General features: G+C 45.0%; 1 protein-coding gene across 2 annotated transcripts in view; it reads right to left on the bottom strand.

Moving 5' to 3' along the window:
* CLPTM1L (CLPTM1 like) overlaps positions 1-871 on the bottom strand; it is a 70,708-nt gene extending 69,837 nt beyond the window's left edge. Inside the window, exon 1 of one of the 2 annotated variants that reach the window (XM_050938224.1) lies at positions 589-871. In XM_050938224.1, the coding sequence (XP_050794181.1) occupies positions 589-780 (192 nt within the window). In that variant the 5' untranslated portion in view covers positions 781-871. The remainder of the gene's footprint in view (positions 1-588) is intronic. The other variant, XM_050938223.1, reaches the window with a different exon arrangement.
* Between the last annotated feature and the right edge of the window lie 15,760 nt (positions 872-16,631).

Below are 16,631 nucleotides of genomic sequence, written 5' to 3'. Positions count from 1 at the left end.
GCGCTTGGTGTGCTGGGGCCTGGAGCCGCTCCTGATAGGAACAAAATTCTTCTAGTTTAATGAAATTGTGCCTATCTGGGACACCTGCTCTATTTCTTTATTCATTCTTTTCTCTTTATCTCACTGATTCTCTTCAACTAGATACTATTTTATTCCTCAATTGCTCTTTCATAATCCCATTTTCCTTCAATACACAAGATCCCTTTATTCTTAGATTCTTACATGTTAGCCTTATTACTAAGCCTCTCTCTTTCCCAGGGTGTATTTTGTCTTCCACTTCTTCCGTACTCTTTTCTACACCACGCTGGTGTCTCATTTCTCTCCTCCTTCCCCCTCTTCCAAGTTTCATTTCTCTCCCCGCGCCCAACAATGTTGGAAGCACAGATTATAACCTGCAAACAGAACAGGCTCTCGCCTGATGAGCGCAGGGCCCGACCCCGTTAACTGCTGCAGAGCTGGTGCCCGTCACGTCCACGCCGGCACACAGCCAAGGCGCTCCCCCCTGCCGACCAAGGAGAAGGCAGCCATCTGCGGCCAGCTGAGCAGCGACCTCCGGGCAGGCGAGGGAGAGCCCAGCCCGCCTCTCACCTGCAGCTTGGGCCGGCGGGCCAGGTAGGGCCAGATGCAGCCCGCCGCGCCTCCCGCCCGCTCCTCCTTGGCCGGGCCCGGGGCGGGGCAGGGCCGCGTGCAGACGATCCCGTACATCACCCAGCACGTGTGCGCCACGTACACCGCGAACACCCCCACCACCAGGCTGGTGAACGAGCTGCGGCTCAGCATGGCCCCGCCGCCACCGTCCGCGCAACCGCCGCGGGGGTCACCCGAGCCGCCCCTGGCCGCAGAACGCCCGCATCCTCGGCACCCAGCGCGCGCCCGGCAGCGCGAGACAGCGGAAACACGTGACCTGCCTCTTCCCGGGAAAGGTGACTGATTCCGGCTGGGAGGACAGCCCCGCCCCACAGCGTCGGCCCCGCCCCCAACTGCCGCTGACGCGCCTTGTTCCACCCGCCCCATCGCCCAGCGAGCTCGCGGAGAGCGGCGGGATCTCGCGCCGTGACGCGTCTCGCTGCAGCCGCTCTGGCGACAGCGCGACCAGACCAGAGTCTGTAGGGCGGGGAGAGACTCCCCGCGAGCCCAGCCCAGCTCCCGCTGGCCGCCACGTGCCTGGGCCCCGGTCAGTCACCCCCTGTGCAGCTGGGCTTGCCCGGCAGGGCCGTCCTTAGGCATAGGCAGCCGCGTAGGGGCTCACACTGCCTGGGGGCACCGCTCTGCAGGCAGCCCAGACAGTGTAGAAGCAGGGCTGCTGGGTCCTAGAGAGAGCCCAATGCAGCACAGTCTGAGGTACGGGATTGGCTGCTGGGGTCTCTGCAGGGCCGTCCTTAGGCATAGGCAGCTGCGTAGGGCACTTGAAAATTTGGGGCACCACTGGGTCTTAGTGTCCAGCCTCTTGTTTTCCTATCCCTGTTCTGACCCTTCCTGCAGGCTCCCACAGGTGGCTGCTCTAGCTGGTGAGTCTTCCTTGGGAGGGAATCTAGGAGTTAAAAGCGAAAAAACCTCCAGACTGCCAGACCTATTAGCACAACATTGAAACTGTTAAAGAGACATTCAAGGGGTAATAAAGCCATTTAACAGGCATTTGCCAACCCCAAGGTATATACTGACAGGTTTCAGAGTGGTAGTCCTGTTAGTCTGTATTAGCAAAAACAAGGACGAGTCCTTGTGTCACCTCAAAGACTAACAAATTATTTGGACATAAGCTTTTGTGGACTAGAACCCATTTCATCAGATGTCCATGAAAGCTTATGCCCAAATAAATTTTTATACTGTCAGTTGCTGGCTTTACTGACAAAAACAGTTGTGCGTTAATGTAATATTTACACAGAACATGTCAGTCTACAGGACCTTAGTTTAAAATTTGCTTTAAAAATATTTCATTAGTGAGCTGGTGAAGATTATAAAATCACATTTCTAAAAAATACTTGCATAGAGTTTTAGATGCACAATCATCTTTAGCCTTAAATGTGTGGATCTTCACACATAGTTTTTTAAATAAATCCTTCAAAAAACCTCCCTTATCTAAAATACACATTTTAATTACTATAGTTAAAAAAAAAAAGTGCTTCCAAGTCTTCCTGTCCTTTCTGTCCATCCCTTCACCACCTCTCCCCCCACTCCCCACTGAAGAGAGCCCTTAAAGGGACAACAGTCCTTCCCTTCCAGATAGCTGGACAAAGAGTTCCCTTTCTTTACTTCTGACTATCCGACAAACTAGTTTTAAAAGAACCCTCCAGCAAAATCAGTACCTTAGTAAGACAAAATCCTTGTTATACCTAAAATCTTTGGAAACATTTTTTTAAAGTTGGTGAAATTTCATAACCATGTCTCTTGTTATGGAGATCACACAAAGTAAATTACTGTTCCCTTTTTCTAAAAGCAATGAACATTGTTATGAACACACTAAACCTCTCTGATTTGTTTCAGTGAGTTAAATATGTAGTAATCTGGAATGCTGGCTTAAGATTTGAGTAAATTTAAAATATAAATTGAACTTAGAAATACTGATGAAGAAAATGTAAAACAGAGAAGAGCTGCATCATGTATTCCATTATATGTAATGTTGTATTCAGCAGGACAGCTGACTCACCCTTACTATGAAGTTTTTGCAAATAAATCTCTGACAAACTTCAGGGCATATCAAAAAACCTGTGACTGACATTTTTTATTCCCAAATTTTAGTGCTTTTAATTAGGTACTTTCTTCATGTCCATTCTGCATGAGGGAGAGTGCATGGAAGTCTCTGCAGGGAACTGTGACTCTCCACCACCATGAGGCAGGCTGGGCATCTCATTATCCTTTGCTGTCAAGTCCCTCCTCCCCCTCCCCCACCAGGCTGTGAGCTTGGGCTGCCATCCGGCATAGGGGCACCAGTTTAATAATACTGCGTAGGGCCCCATAAATCCTAAGGACGGCCCTGTTGCCCGGTGCCTGGGTTTTGTCTAGAAAGTTTGGTCAAAATGGGACTTGTATAGTGGCCAGTCAGCTATACTGACCTGACACCAAAAGTCTAGTTACCACCAGTGGGGGGAGGTCCCAGGTCATTAATCCATGGCAGCCCCTGCTCAGCTGGGCGGCCTCCTACCAGCTTTCTCACAGTGCTCCTGTACCCACCCACCTGTAGTGGGAGGCAGGGATTTCCCTATACCCCACCTAGAGTTGGTGTACATTAATACACACTTTAAAAGCATATACAGTATGTGAGAAAATACTCATACTTGAGAAAGCAGAATGGGTTTGAAAAGTATGAACAAAGACTAGTTTCCTCACACTGCTGTTATTTATGACAATGTCCGCACATTTATTTCGGCAACATTGGCCTACCTAATAATTTCAAATTTTTATTGATAAGCAAGGTCTGAATGAGCTTTTCCCTGACAACTAGTGATGAGCCAGGAGTGGGGGGACCAGACTGTATTTACATGAACACACCTACTCTGCCTAGGTATCCAGCAGACAGAGCTGTGCTGCCCAAGTGATCAATTTTGGCTGGTGTTGGGTTACAAACCACTTAAGTATTAAATGTGGGTCAAGAAATGTTGTTATCTTTGTTGTGTGAGTAAAGGGCAGCAGAACTGTACTTATCCTGTCTGAATGAGGGGGTCTCCCTCAGTGCTTATTTTGTGCTAGGGCTTCCCAGGGCTGAGCCCTGGCACCTGTAGGCTTGGCCTTTCATAGCCCTTGCGACCTCTAGGCTTGTCACATCAGTTATGAAAGTAACAAACTTGCTTGAGCCCCGGCACCTCTTTCATTACAGATTAAACACTGGTCACCCACAACTGAACTGCACTCTCTAAGAGGAGGTTTGGATGCCAGATCCTGGTAAAGAGAGAGAGGGTGGGGCAAGGGGGTTTTGCTTGGTGGTGTGGGCTTTACCTAAGAGTCACAGGCACTATTTGACCTGCCTTTCTCTCCTGTTTAGAGAGATACAGCTGATTAGGCTCCATAGAGAGTCTTTTGGTTTGTTAAGTGACCGCTAGAGCTGAAATCACTGAAAATCAGCTTTAAGTGCTTAGACCTGCTGTGGGACAGTGTTTCTGTGGAAGAGACAGCCCAGCCTGCACTTGCAGCGAGGTTCCCCCACCGAGAGCTGAAATCACTGAGTGCTGGTGGAACTTCAAGAAACCAACTTGCAGAGGTCACAGTGCCAGGTGGCAGCAGAAGGTGACAGTGCAGGGCCATTGGGGATGGAGCGGTAGAGTGAACGGTGGCACGACAAACAACAGCAGCCAGAGCATTGGACTATGTTTTAGTGACTTCGTTCCAGAATGCTAGATTTGTGACTGGCAAACTTATAGGTTTCCTAGTAGGGCCAAGATTTTTAAAATGCATTATTTGCCAAGGTCGTTATCTCACAACATCGCTTTCTCAAGAGGTCATTATCTTATGGAGTTTCTGTACTAAGCTTTTTTATTATTATAATTATTTTTATGTAAGAACCGCCATATTGGGTCAGATCAATGGTGCATCTATCCCAGTATCCTGTCTTCCGACAGTGACTATTCCAGGGAATGAACAGAACAGGGAATCATGGAGTGATCCATCCCATTGTTCACTTCCAGCTTCTGGTGAACAGAGGCTAGGGACACTCAGAGCATGGTGTTGCATCTCTGCCCATCCTGGCTAATATCTATTGATGGACCTAACCTCCATAAACTTATCTACCTCTTTTTTGAACCCTGTTATAATTTTGGCCTTCATAACATCCCTGCCAAAAAGTTCTATGGGTGACTGTGCATTGTGTGAAGAAATACTTCCTTTTTGTTTGTCTTAAACCTGCTGCCTATTAATTTCCTTGGGTGACCCCTGGGTCTTGTGTTAAGTGAAGGGGTAAATAACACTTCCTTATTCATTTTCTCCGCCCCAGTCAAGATTTTATAAGCCTCTATCATATTGTCTCTTAGTCATCTCTTTTCCAAGTTGAAAAGTCCAAGTCTTTTTAATGTCTCCTCATATGGAATCTGTTCCATACTCCTAATCATTTTTGTTGCCCTTCTCTGTATCTTTTCCAATGCCAATATATCTTTTTTGAGATGGGGTGACCAGAACTGCATGCAGTATTCAAGATGTGGGCATATCATGGATTTATATAGTAAAAGTGGAGAAGCTTGGTTTGCCAGACTGATCAGCTAACCAATACTGGCAACCTATATGAAAAGGCTGCAGAACACCATGCCTCTGGACTGCATCAACATGCAGAAAGCCTTATAAGCCAGACACTGTCAAAGCCCATTTTAGAATAACTTAATGAGGCTGTTAAAAATGCTGGAGACACAATTCAGTTTGTGTGAACCAACATGGCTGTTGCATCATACCACACACTCAACATTAGCCTCCAGTTTATAGGGCACTGGCACTCCTTAATCCTGAAGTTGGACACTGGTTTCAAACAAGACTGGCAAACGCTCGCTGTCTTTCTGAAAAAACTCATCTGACACTCTGGAAGCATGTGGTGCAACCATGAAAGACTCAGAAGTTGAAAAAGTGAAGAACTCTCTCACCGTATTCAAAATGTGTGCATACATGATTGATGAATGCACCAGTGCAAATAGGCATCAAGTATTAAGCCATGGTGTATGTTATCTTGATGTCTGTGGTAGGCCAGCCCAGTAGATGCATTCTAGATGTTCAGGTTATAGAAGACATGTCAGCTGCATCTGTGACATCTTAGAGGAGTTAAATACATGTAAATTGAACCCCAAACAGATGGCTGCTTGTGCATTTGATGGAGCTACAGACTTCTCTGAAAGACAGACATAGTGGAGTACAAGCTTTGCTCAGAGAAAAGTGTAACCATAATCTCTTCTATACCACACTGCAGAGGCCATCTGCTCCAGCTAGTGCTAGTACAAGCTTCAGAAACTTCAAAAGACATTAAAAAGGCATAAATTTAATGGCTTTTTATACTCTTTTTGTCCCCCCAGCAAGAGTCCAAAAGGACTGAATGTCTTGGTAACAAATAGAAGATACACTGGAATTGAAGTTCAGATTAGTCCAACCTGGGAAAACCTGCTGGCTTTCTCATGAGCAATCCTTGGCTGTTGTCTTAAAATTACTGCAACCATTATTAATGGCTTTAGAAAGTATCCACCAAGATAGGACAGATCAAAGTAGTGAGGCGGGTTGTCATAAACAGAGTGTTAAGGGTTAATGTCTCTTATACCTGTAAAGGCTTACAAGCAGGAAACTGGACACCTGACCAGAAGACCAATCAGAAGACAAGATACTTTTAAATTCGGGTGGAGGGAAGTTTGGGTGTGAGTTTTTTGTTCTTTGTTCTTCTCTCGGAGGGTCTGAGAGAGACCAGACATTACTACAGGCTCCCTAAATTTCTTTTCAAATAGAAGGTAAAAACCAGGCGGTTTAGGCTTTGTAATTGTTTTACTCTATTTGCAATTGTGGATCTGGCTGGTTAACTTTTATATGTGTAGTTGCTGGGAATATTTTGATTTGTATTGGTACTGGGGGGAAAGTCTCTCTCTGGTATCTGTAAGCTATAGGACCCTGTATATTTACATCTTGAAGTTACAGAGATAATTGTTTACTTTTTCTTTCTTTTATTAAAAGATTTCTTTTTAGAGAACCTGATTGATTTTTTTCTTGTTTCCCTTGTTTTATCCCAGGGGATTGGGATAACTCACCAGGACTGGTGGGGGAGACGGGAGGAGGGAGAGATAGAATCTCTCTCTCTTTTCCTTGAATCTGTTTGCCTCTTTGTGAGAGGGAAGGGAGATGCTTCTCTGTATGGTGATTTAAGAGGTTGGATCAGTATCTCTCAGAATAGCCCAGGGAGGGAAATTCTGGGAGGGGGAGAGGTGGGGGAATTCCTTATTTCTCCTTGTTTTAAGAACCCAAGGGATCTGGGTTCTTGGGGTCCCCAGGGAAGGTTTTGGGGGGACCAGAGGGTATCAGGCCCTGGAAAATTCCTGATTGGTGGCAGCATATCAGACCTAAGCTGGTAATTAAGCTTAGGGAAACTCATGCTAGTATCTCCTTCCTGGACTCTAAGGTTCAGATTTGAGAAAGAATGCTATGACACTGGTGGATTCTCTTTTGCTACTACGTTCAGAGAAGACTATTGCCATTCTCTCTCTTTTAAGACTACTGTTGAAACCACTTGGGTTATTATACAATGCCATCCAGGCAGGCATCTGCTACAGTAGATCTTTGTCCAGCAATAGAAGCTATCCTTGGAACAATCAGAGATATCCATTGAAAGTGTATTGGAAGAAGCAAAGATGTCAGTTCAGAAGTTGACTAATGAAGGTACTTACAGTGACTCCTTAAGTGAAGAGGACAAGAAGTGTTTGTTAAGCCAGCTGAAAAAGTACACAGACTTGATTCTTACAAATCTACAATGGCAATTTCTGGATTCTGTCATCCTCCACCTGGTTTTTACTGATGCCTGTCTTATAAAACACCAACAGTGGAGTAGAGTGAGGCACTACCAGCAATGGGGCTGCCATGTGATCAGGACAGAATAGAGAATTTGAACACAGAGTACAATATCATACAACGAACAAATGAAGATTTAACTTCAATTTCTTTATCATCACTAGTGGTTCGACCCATTTTTTGTGCTCTGTTTCCTGGGATGAAAGAAGTAGGAATGCATCTCTTGCTATTTCCAGTCACACGATGGCTTGGAAGGAAACACACAAACTTTGATATTGGAATTTGTGTGGGATTTTGTGGGAAAGAAACCAAACACTCCTGAAAGATTATGTTCCAATTATAGTGACATGATACCAGAGGAGGCTGGGCCTGCTGAATCACGATGGGGCTTACCACTTAACGCACGAACAGAAGTAACCCCAAAGGCATGGCATACATTTGTTAAACGATGGTCCAAATTAGAATGTACATGACTGGTAACAATTAACCGGGTTATCAGAGACAGAGTGGAACTACCCAACTGTGTGCCATGCCCTGAACAAATCCCTGTTCCAGAACCAGGATTGATAATGATAGAACCAGCACTACCAGTCCTCACCTCGGTGGTATTCTACACCTATAGGGTTGAGGTGCGTATTCCTTTAGAGGAAGTGAACAGACAATGTGCAAAAGTCAGGCCTCAAATGAGTAGAAACATTACTAATCTAACAAACCAAATTGGTGAGCATTTAACTAGACAGAAGAAGGGATTACTAGATACCCTTGCAGGATGGTTTGGTGCAGATAATTCTTTTGGCAACATGTCATGGTATAATTCCCCACTCTGAACCTTAGCGTCCAAAAGATGGGGTACCAGCATGAATTCCTCTAAGCTCAATTACCAGCTTAGTATTTGTAGCGCTGCTACCAACCAGGAATTCCAGTGCCTGGTACACTCTGGTCCCCCAAAACCTTGCCCGGGGACCCCCAAGACCCAGTCCCTCTGGATCTTAACACAAGGGAAGTAAACCCTTTCCCTCACCGTTGCCTCTCCCAGGCTTTCCCTCCCTGGGTTACCCTGGAAGATCACTGTGATTCAAACTCCTTGAATCTTAAAACAGAGAGGAAAATTCACCTTTCCCCCTCCTTCTCTCTCCCCCTCCCAGACTCTCCCTGAGAGAGAAAGTAATCCTAACACAGAGAGAAAATTAACCTCTCTCTCCCCCTTCCCTCCTTTTTCCCCACCAATTCCCTGGTGGATCCAGACCCAGTCCCCTGGGGTCTCACCAGAATAAAAAAACAATCAGGTTCTTAAACAAGAAAAGCTTTTAATTAAAGAAAGAAAAAACAGTAAAAATTATCTTTGTAAATTTAAGATGGAATATGTTACAGGGTCTTTCAGCTATAGACACTGGGAATACCCTCCCAGCCTAAGTATACAAGTACAAATTAAAATCCTTTCAGCAAAATACAAATTTCAACTCCTTCCAGCCAAATACACATTTGCAAATAAAGAAAACAAACATAAGCCTAACTCGCTTTATCTACCTAGTACTTACTATTCTGGACATATAAGAGACTGTATCAGAGAGATTGGAGAGAAACCCGGTTGCACGTCTGGTCCTTCTGAGCTCCCAGAGTGAACAACAACCAAAAACTAACAGCACACACAAAACTTCCCTCCCTCAAGATTTGAAAGTATCCTGTCCCCTGATTGGTCCTCTGATCAGGTGCCAGCCAGGCTCACTGATTTTGTTAACCCTTTACAGGCAAAAGAGATATGAAGTACTTCTGTTCTATTAACTCTTACTTATCTGTTTATGACACAACACCTATACCATAGCACGCCAAGCTGAGAGGAGGGACCGACTGGAATCAAGGCTGGCAGATGCTGTAATCTCTAATGTCTGGGGTGGACTGGATACTACTAAGGTCAGTCGATTGATCCTAGACAGCTTAAAAGATCTGTCAAACTCTGTATCCACCTCATTAGATATAACAAAATACCTGAGTCAAGAAGTCACCAGCCTGCTAATATGTGTCCAGTATGATGATCACCTAATTAGTCCCAAAGAGTTTGTCCACTTGGCTGGCAAGTCAACCCTGAAGGACTGGAAGTGAGCAATCCGGATGAATGGGATCATGCTCAGGTTAGTCTCTTTGCTTGCTTGTATATGTGCATGGATGGCCATGGTTTCTTCTTTCTGGGAGAATCCAGGAGGATGTTCCGTGTGCTCTGATACAGCTGTTAAGCGACTGAGTGGATATGTGTGCGACTGAATACACTGAAAACTTGTCCCAATAACTGTCTATCCATCCAGTGATCAGTTTTATGTAAGTGTTTTCCTTGTTGCAGGTAGGTAGAGGTGGTTAAGAAATGAGGGACTGTCATTACCTGTTATAGTCCCAGGACAATAATGTGATATGCAGCTGCCTCTAGGTGGTGCATGGCAGTTGTGTAACAGCCACACAGCAATAGCGCACAACAGTTTTAGAACAGGAAGTAAAGAGAATACGCTATCCAGTTGGAAATTCAGGGGAAATTTGGAAAGGCAATTGTTAATTTCCTTATCTGTTATAGTCCTTATCTTCATCTCAGGACCAATCTTCACAAGACACAAGACACAAGAACAAATGGATATAAACTGGCTATCAGGAAGTTTAGACTTGAAATTAGATGAAGGTTTCTACCCATCAGAGGAGTGAAGTTCTGGAACAGCCTTCCAAGGGGGCAAAAGACATATCTGGCTTCAAGACTAAGCTTGATAAGTTTATGGAAGGGATGGTATAATGGAATAGCCTAATTTAGGCAATTAATTCATTGGTAAATGTGCCCAATGGCTTGTGATGGGATGTTAGATGGCGTAGAATCTGAGTTACTACAGAGAATTCTTTCCTGGGTGTCTGGCTGGTGAGTCTTGCCCACATGCTCAGGGTTTAGCTGATCGCCATATGTGAGGTCGGGAAGGAATTTTCCTCCAGGGCAGATTGGCAGAAGCCCTGGGGAGTTTTCGCCTTCCTCTGCAGTGTGGGGCACAGGTCACTTGCTGGAAGGTTCACTGCACCTTGAAGTCTTTAAACCATGATTTGAGGACTTCAATGGCTCAGACACAGGTTTGATACAGGAATGGGTGGGTGAGATTCTGTGGCCTGCATTGTGCAGAAGGTCAGACTAGATGATCATAATGATTCCTTCTGACCTTAAAGTCTATGCTTCTATGATACCATAAATGGGACTAAAATACAGGCACTGGAGGAGAGTTGTTGGAGAGCAGGACAAACTTTGGCTATCACTACACAGGGAATTGTAATCAATCTCTTTGATGGCCAGGTCCACCCAGCCCTTGTGAAAGCGGTGGGACCCTATCTCCCTTGTACCCCTCCGTGGGCATGGGGAAACAGGGAATCAATGAGAGTCCAAAGACCAGTTTGGACAGGTAACAGTATACTCTTTAGCCTTCTGGTACCTTTAGGCATTCCTCATTTACAGTGAGCCAGAATGGTGACCTCCTTGCCAGTATGGAGGAAGGGTCATGTTATTAAAATAGAAGGTGTTGCATACGCTGAGGTCACTGGGACAGCATCGTATCCTAGTGAATGTTGTACCCGCTCTGACAAGTAAATTCTGTGTACATGCCCATATAGTGTTCTAACGAATCTGTCTAGGTGGCCATTACAGAGAAACTGGCGCACACGGAGCTGGTCCAGATGAACGGTACCTACTGGTGTGTGACTACCCAGAACCACTCCATTGAGCTAAATGAAAAGCCCTGCCCCTTGAGACATCCATCCGTGTGCATGACGGTCCCCTGAAGGTCAACCCTGACTGTTGACAGGATGCGGCTCCATCGTACTCCACCAATAATGGGTAACCTAACATGGGATCCGAAATGGTCCTAAGTAGCTAAAGGAAGGTCTACAGGCCCTGCAGGCAAAGATCAAGGAGTTGGCCAAGGCCCAGAGGGGCGAGGGATAGCTCAATGGTTTGAGCATTGGCCTGCTAACCCCACAGTTCTGAGTTCAATCCTTGAGGGGGCCACTTACAGATCTGGGGCAAAAATTCGTCCTGCTAGTGAAGGTGGGGGGCTGGACTCAATGACCTTTCAAGGTCCCTTCCAGTTCTAGGAGATTGGTATATCTCCAATTGTTATAGGCATATTGGGGCAGGCCATCTGAGGTACACGCAGAGAGGGGAAACCGTGGACCAAGCCAATGTGAAGCACTCAAAGGCAAGGAACCAGGCAGTGGAAGTTAAAGCCATCTCAAGTGATAAGGTCCCCCGGGATGAATCTGGGTGCTATTTTGTCAAGTTATGTGGGGAGTGTCTATCCTCACATTCCTGATGGTACTGGTGCTTTACCAGCAACTCTACAGTAGACTGGATACATTAAAATTGATATATTTGATCTGGTGGGTTAGGAAACCCTAGGATCAAGAGGAGGGATGGAAGCAGGGGTGAAAGTAACTTACAGGACTTACCTGTACTGCTGGAGTCTTGAGGGGTGTGTGGCCTCATCCAGCAGAGGCGTGGCTTCAATCAGAAGAGGCGGGGCCTCCGAGCCCTTTAAATCCCAGCTCCAGTGCAGCTGCCGGAGCTGCGGGGCGGGGTGGGGGGATTTAAAGGGCTCTGGGCTCCCCGCAGCTGCGGGAGCTCTGAGCCCTTTAAATCCCGACCCTAGTGCGGCTGCCCGAGCTGCTGTGGGGAATTGGTCCCACCATGGCTGCCAGAGCTGCGAGGGAGAATTTAAAGGTCTCTTGGCTCCTCACAGCTGCGGGAGCTCCGAGCCCTTTAAATCCCAGCACCAGCGCAACTGCAGGAGGTGCGGGGGGTGGGGGGATTTAAAGGGCTCTGGGCTCCCTGCAGCCGTGGGAGCTCTGAGCCCTTTAAATCCCGGCCCCAGCCTGGCAGCCCAGAGCCCTTTAAATCCCTGTCGCGGAAGCCAGTGCGGTCCAGCATGGCGTACCGGCTCTTGCCAGTACGCTGTACCAGACCGGACTGGCTTACTTTCACCTCTGGACTGAAGGGTTAAAATCCATGTGCATTTTATATAACAACCTGGTATATGGATTGTGCCAGCTCTGTTCCAGACTCAATGTCCAGAGTATGGTCAAGAGACCAGAGGCCTATCAAATAGTGATCAGCTAAGAGAAAGCTGGGGTAAACAGAAAGCCTTGCTTACTAAGATATGCTTGGTCAGTAGAAATGCCAGATGTTGAAACAATAACTGAATAATTATGTTTCATCCAATGTTTCAGATTGAACAAAGAATCCCTGTTCCTATTGTGTTAGTCTCTTCTGTAGAGAGACATTCTTCCCACAGACCCAACCTTGAGTTTATGGAAAGTTGGCACATATCAGTATAAGATATGGCATCCTTCCACCTCCCTTCCAAGGGACCAGTGCCTGCCTTAAGACACACAGAAGACAATCTTTATTGCCATACACTTTCACTGTTTCTTTGCTTTAACCCCTAGGAATGTACCTGTTGGACAATCAAAGGAGTTGCTCCATTCCTATGGACCTCATATCAGAATTCAACATGTATCTTTTATACTAATAACATTTTATCAAAGTATTAATTAAATGTTAACTGCTAACTTGAGACCATGGGCGGAGACATTATGTAACCTGTTAACCATTGGCTAATGGGCTATCTTGTCTCGCTACGAAAGCTATCCTGGGGTATGGAACTGCCTACCCTGTCACTCTCCCCCACCCATGGAAAATCTATATATTCTATTGTAATCAACTGATTGACAGTATCTCTAAGCTTAATAAACAAGGTGACACTCCACCAGCGCTGTGTGTAATAAACTCCTATATTGAGCTCTACATGGTGTGGATTTACGTCCTTCACTTGTCATTGAAAATGTAACAGTTTGTCACATTCTGGGATGCAATTCAGACCAGTGAGAGGTTGTCACCACTTGTGTTTTAACCTCAGTGCCCTAAAAGCTTCTGCTGTTTGTGGCTCTTTAATTGGGGCATATATATAGGCAGCAATGAGCACACACTTTGTATGCTGTATGGCTCTGATTCAACCACTCTGAATCCAACAGTCTGCCAGCAGTTATCAGACATACTTTTGTTTTTAATAGACTTGGCTAGTGTTAGCAGGTGAGCCCAACACACTCATAGTCCCTAACTTCTCCGGACCCATGTGCTCTGATATGTCCAGCGCTCTACTGCAACATTCAGAAGAATAATAAAATGTGTTTACTCATTTAAGGAGACAAAACATACCAGTTTGCCACATTAACTGGACTTGATATTCGCTTTAGTACTGTAGGTTTAGGTTAATAGTAAAACAATCTATTAACAAAAGAAGATAGGATTTTAAGTGAGTTCAAATGTAAGAGATAAAGTTAGAAATCTAACAAGCAAATAATAGTGAAAATATGCCTCTAAAAGTCTAAAATTTAATCTAGCAAATTTTAGTTCAAGGCTTTGTAGAAAATAGCCTTTCTCACCCACAGTCTTCCAGCAAGATGATGACTGACCTTCTCCTCAGTCAGGATCTCTTCCAGATGCCCAAAGGTGCTGATGCCTTTGTTGTCTTAAGTGAAAGGTTCTCTGCCGCTTTCTTTATAGTCCATTGAATCTTTGAAGTGGATTCTTCTGCAGGATACCCTGTGACACCGGTAAACCATGTGCTAGCACTTGCCAATGCTGTATACATCAGCTGAGCACTGACAAATTCATAACCGGAAATCAGACCAGCTCACCTGTATGTTGTTATTATTCCAAGATAGGTATTAGACTTGTAAAAATGTGTTTAGACTCTATAAAATGCTTGTAAGTTGCTGCTTGCATTAATCTTTCTTGTAATGTCTGTGTTCCATGCTATAAGGTAATATGTAAGTTTTGCTTTATAACTGTAAAAATGCCTGCTCTGAATTTGTGTAACCAGGCAGGAAGAGTGGTTCCCCTACCCATCAAGAAGGACTGTCCAAACTTCAGTGGTGCACTCATAGGGACACACATCTCAAAGAATCATCGTTACTGCACAAAGTGAGTCACTTCTTGTCTAGTAAAGTTGCACTCAGAACGGGGGAGGAATTTTAAGTCAGAGGCTGTGCAAACGGTATGGTATAGTCAAAAGCTGAAAAACATTATCATCTGCAAGACAATCTTCAGTCCAAGAAATTTAATCGGACAATGAATGACATGCTAAGTCACTCCTGCCTGAAAAGAAGTGAGCCTGGCAGGAACGTCTCCCTGAGTTGGTGCTGGCATACAACAGCCATGTCCATTCATCAGTGAGTTATGCCCCTTTTTATCTCATGTTTCGGAGAGATCCCAGATTGTCATTAGATATCCTGGAGAGAGAGGGCCACGAGGAGGATAAGGTGACCAATTTGGACAACTGGCTCAAAGGTTACCATGAAAAGCTGAAGACAGCCTGTGAAGTTGCTCTACAGCTCTAGACACAGCCCAAAGTAGGAAGAAGACTTATGATCGCAAGTTCAGTAGGGCTCTTATCAGACCTGGTGACTGTGTACTAGTTCATAACCGTAGACACCAGGGATGTAATAAAGTACAGGACAAGTGGGAGTCAAATCTGCACATTGTAGTTGCTCAGTACAATCCCTAGCTTCCAATTTATACTATTTGGCCTGGACAAGGAGTTCCTGAGAGAGCAGTATATAGGGACCAGCTAAAACATTGTACTTTTACTCCAGTCAGGGACCATAGGATGCACAGAAGCGCATGCCTGGAAGAGACTGAAACCAGTGGGATATGATTCTAATCCCACAAACTGAATAGTGAGGAGAACAGGATGTGGCAAACCCAAACCCTGATGAAAATGGTCAGATCCCTCAAATTGACCTGGTGTTACCCCACGACAGAGGAATAGAACCACCAGCATTAAGAAGGTACAAGAGAACTGATCAGTGTGTACCACCTGTTAATTTTAGAGATGATTATATTATTGGTTCCAAGTATTGTTTAAATTAATCTTACAATGTATAGTATAAAGAAGAGAAAATAGAATATTAAATAGATGTTCTTTTGTTAAGTGTTAATGCTTTTCATATATAATATGATCCTTGTAAGTGTTATTGTTAATATAGGACCTGGAAGTGCTGGTATGAACATTCTAGTGGGGGAAGAATTTTAGCAAGAGGGAATGTCAGTGGGCTATTGGACTCTTACCGAAACTTGGTGGGGTTTTTTGGTTGGTGCTGTCCTTATACCAGGAGAAAGAGGAAGGGCTGAAGAGGAGTTAGGATCCTGAGACTGGCACGTCTCCATGGCCGATTGGGAGAGGCCAGCACTTCAAGTCAGCCAGATTCACTGGGGAGGCAGGCCACTGAGGGAGTTGTCAAGGTTCCATCCCCACTCTGAACTCTGGAGTACACATGTGGGGACCCACATGAAAGACCCCCTAAACTTATTTCTACCAGCTTAAGTTAAAACTTCCCCAAGACGCAAATCCTTTCCTTGTCCTAGGACGGTATTGCTGCCACCACTAAGTGATTTAGACAAAAATTCAGAAAAAATGGCCACTTGGAGTCCCTGTTTCCCCAAAATATTCCCTAAGCCCCTTCGCCCGTTTTCCTGGGGAAGCTTGAGAATAATATACAATGTGAGCACAGACCAAACCCCTTTGTTTTTAGCACACTGAAAATCAATCAGGTTCTTAAAAGAATTTTATTTAAAAAAAACGTAAAAGAATCACACCTGCAAAATGAGGACAGAAGGTAACTTTACAGAGTAAATAAAAAGATTTAAAACACAGAAGATTTCCCTCTGACTCTGCTTTCTAGTTACAAAACAGGAATAAAATTACCTCTTAGCATAAGGAAAATTAACAAACTAAAACAAAAGGTAATCTAACGGGTTTCCTTGCCTTATTTACACTTTTTGTAATCTTAGATGCTCATTTCAGGTACGTTTCCAGGAGATGTTTTTCCTGCCTGGACCCTCTCTCCATCCAGAGAAGGAACAAACAAAGAGAGCACAAACAAAACTGCCCTCTACCCCTCCCAGATTAGTAAGTATCTTCTTTCTCCCATTGGTTCTTCTGGTCAGGTGCCAACTAGGTTAATTGAACTGATTAACCCCTTACAGGCAAGGCAATTCAGTACAGCTGCCCTGTGTATATTTATAATAGGAGTCAAAAGCCCAGGGCCTGTCCTCTGTGAGCTAGGGCTGCCAGAGCATAGTAAGGCAGACCCAGGGAGAGTACAGCAGCTGG

Source organism: Gopherus flavomarginatus, chromosome 2 (assembly GCF_025201925.1).
Source record: "Gopherus flavomarginatus isolate rGopFla2 chromosome 2, rGopFla2.mat.asm, whole genome shotgun sequence".
NCBI classification, from domain to species: Eukaryota; Metazoa; Chordata; order Testudines; family Testudinidae; genus Gopherus; species Gopherus flavomarginatus.
The sequence above is the reverse complement of the archived record's forward strand: the minus strand, read 5'-3'. Positions and strand labels throughout refer to the sequence as shown.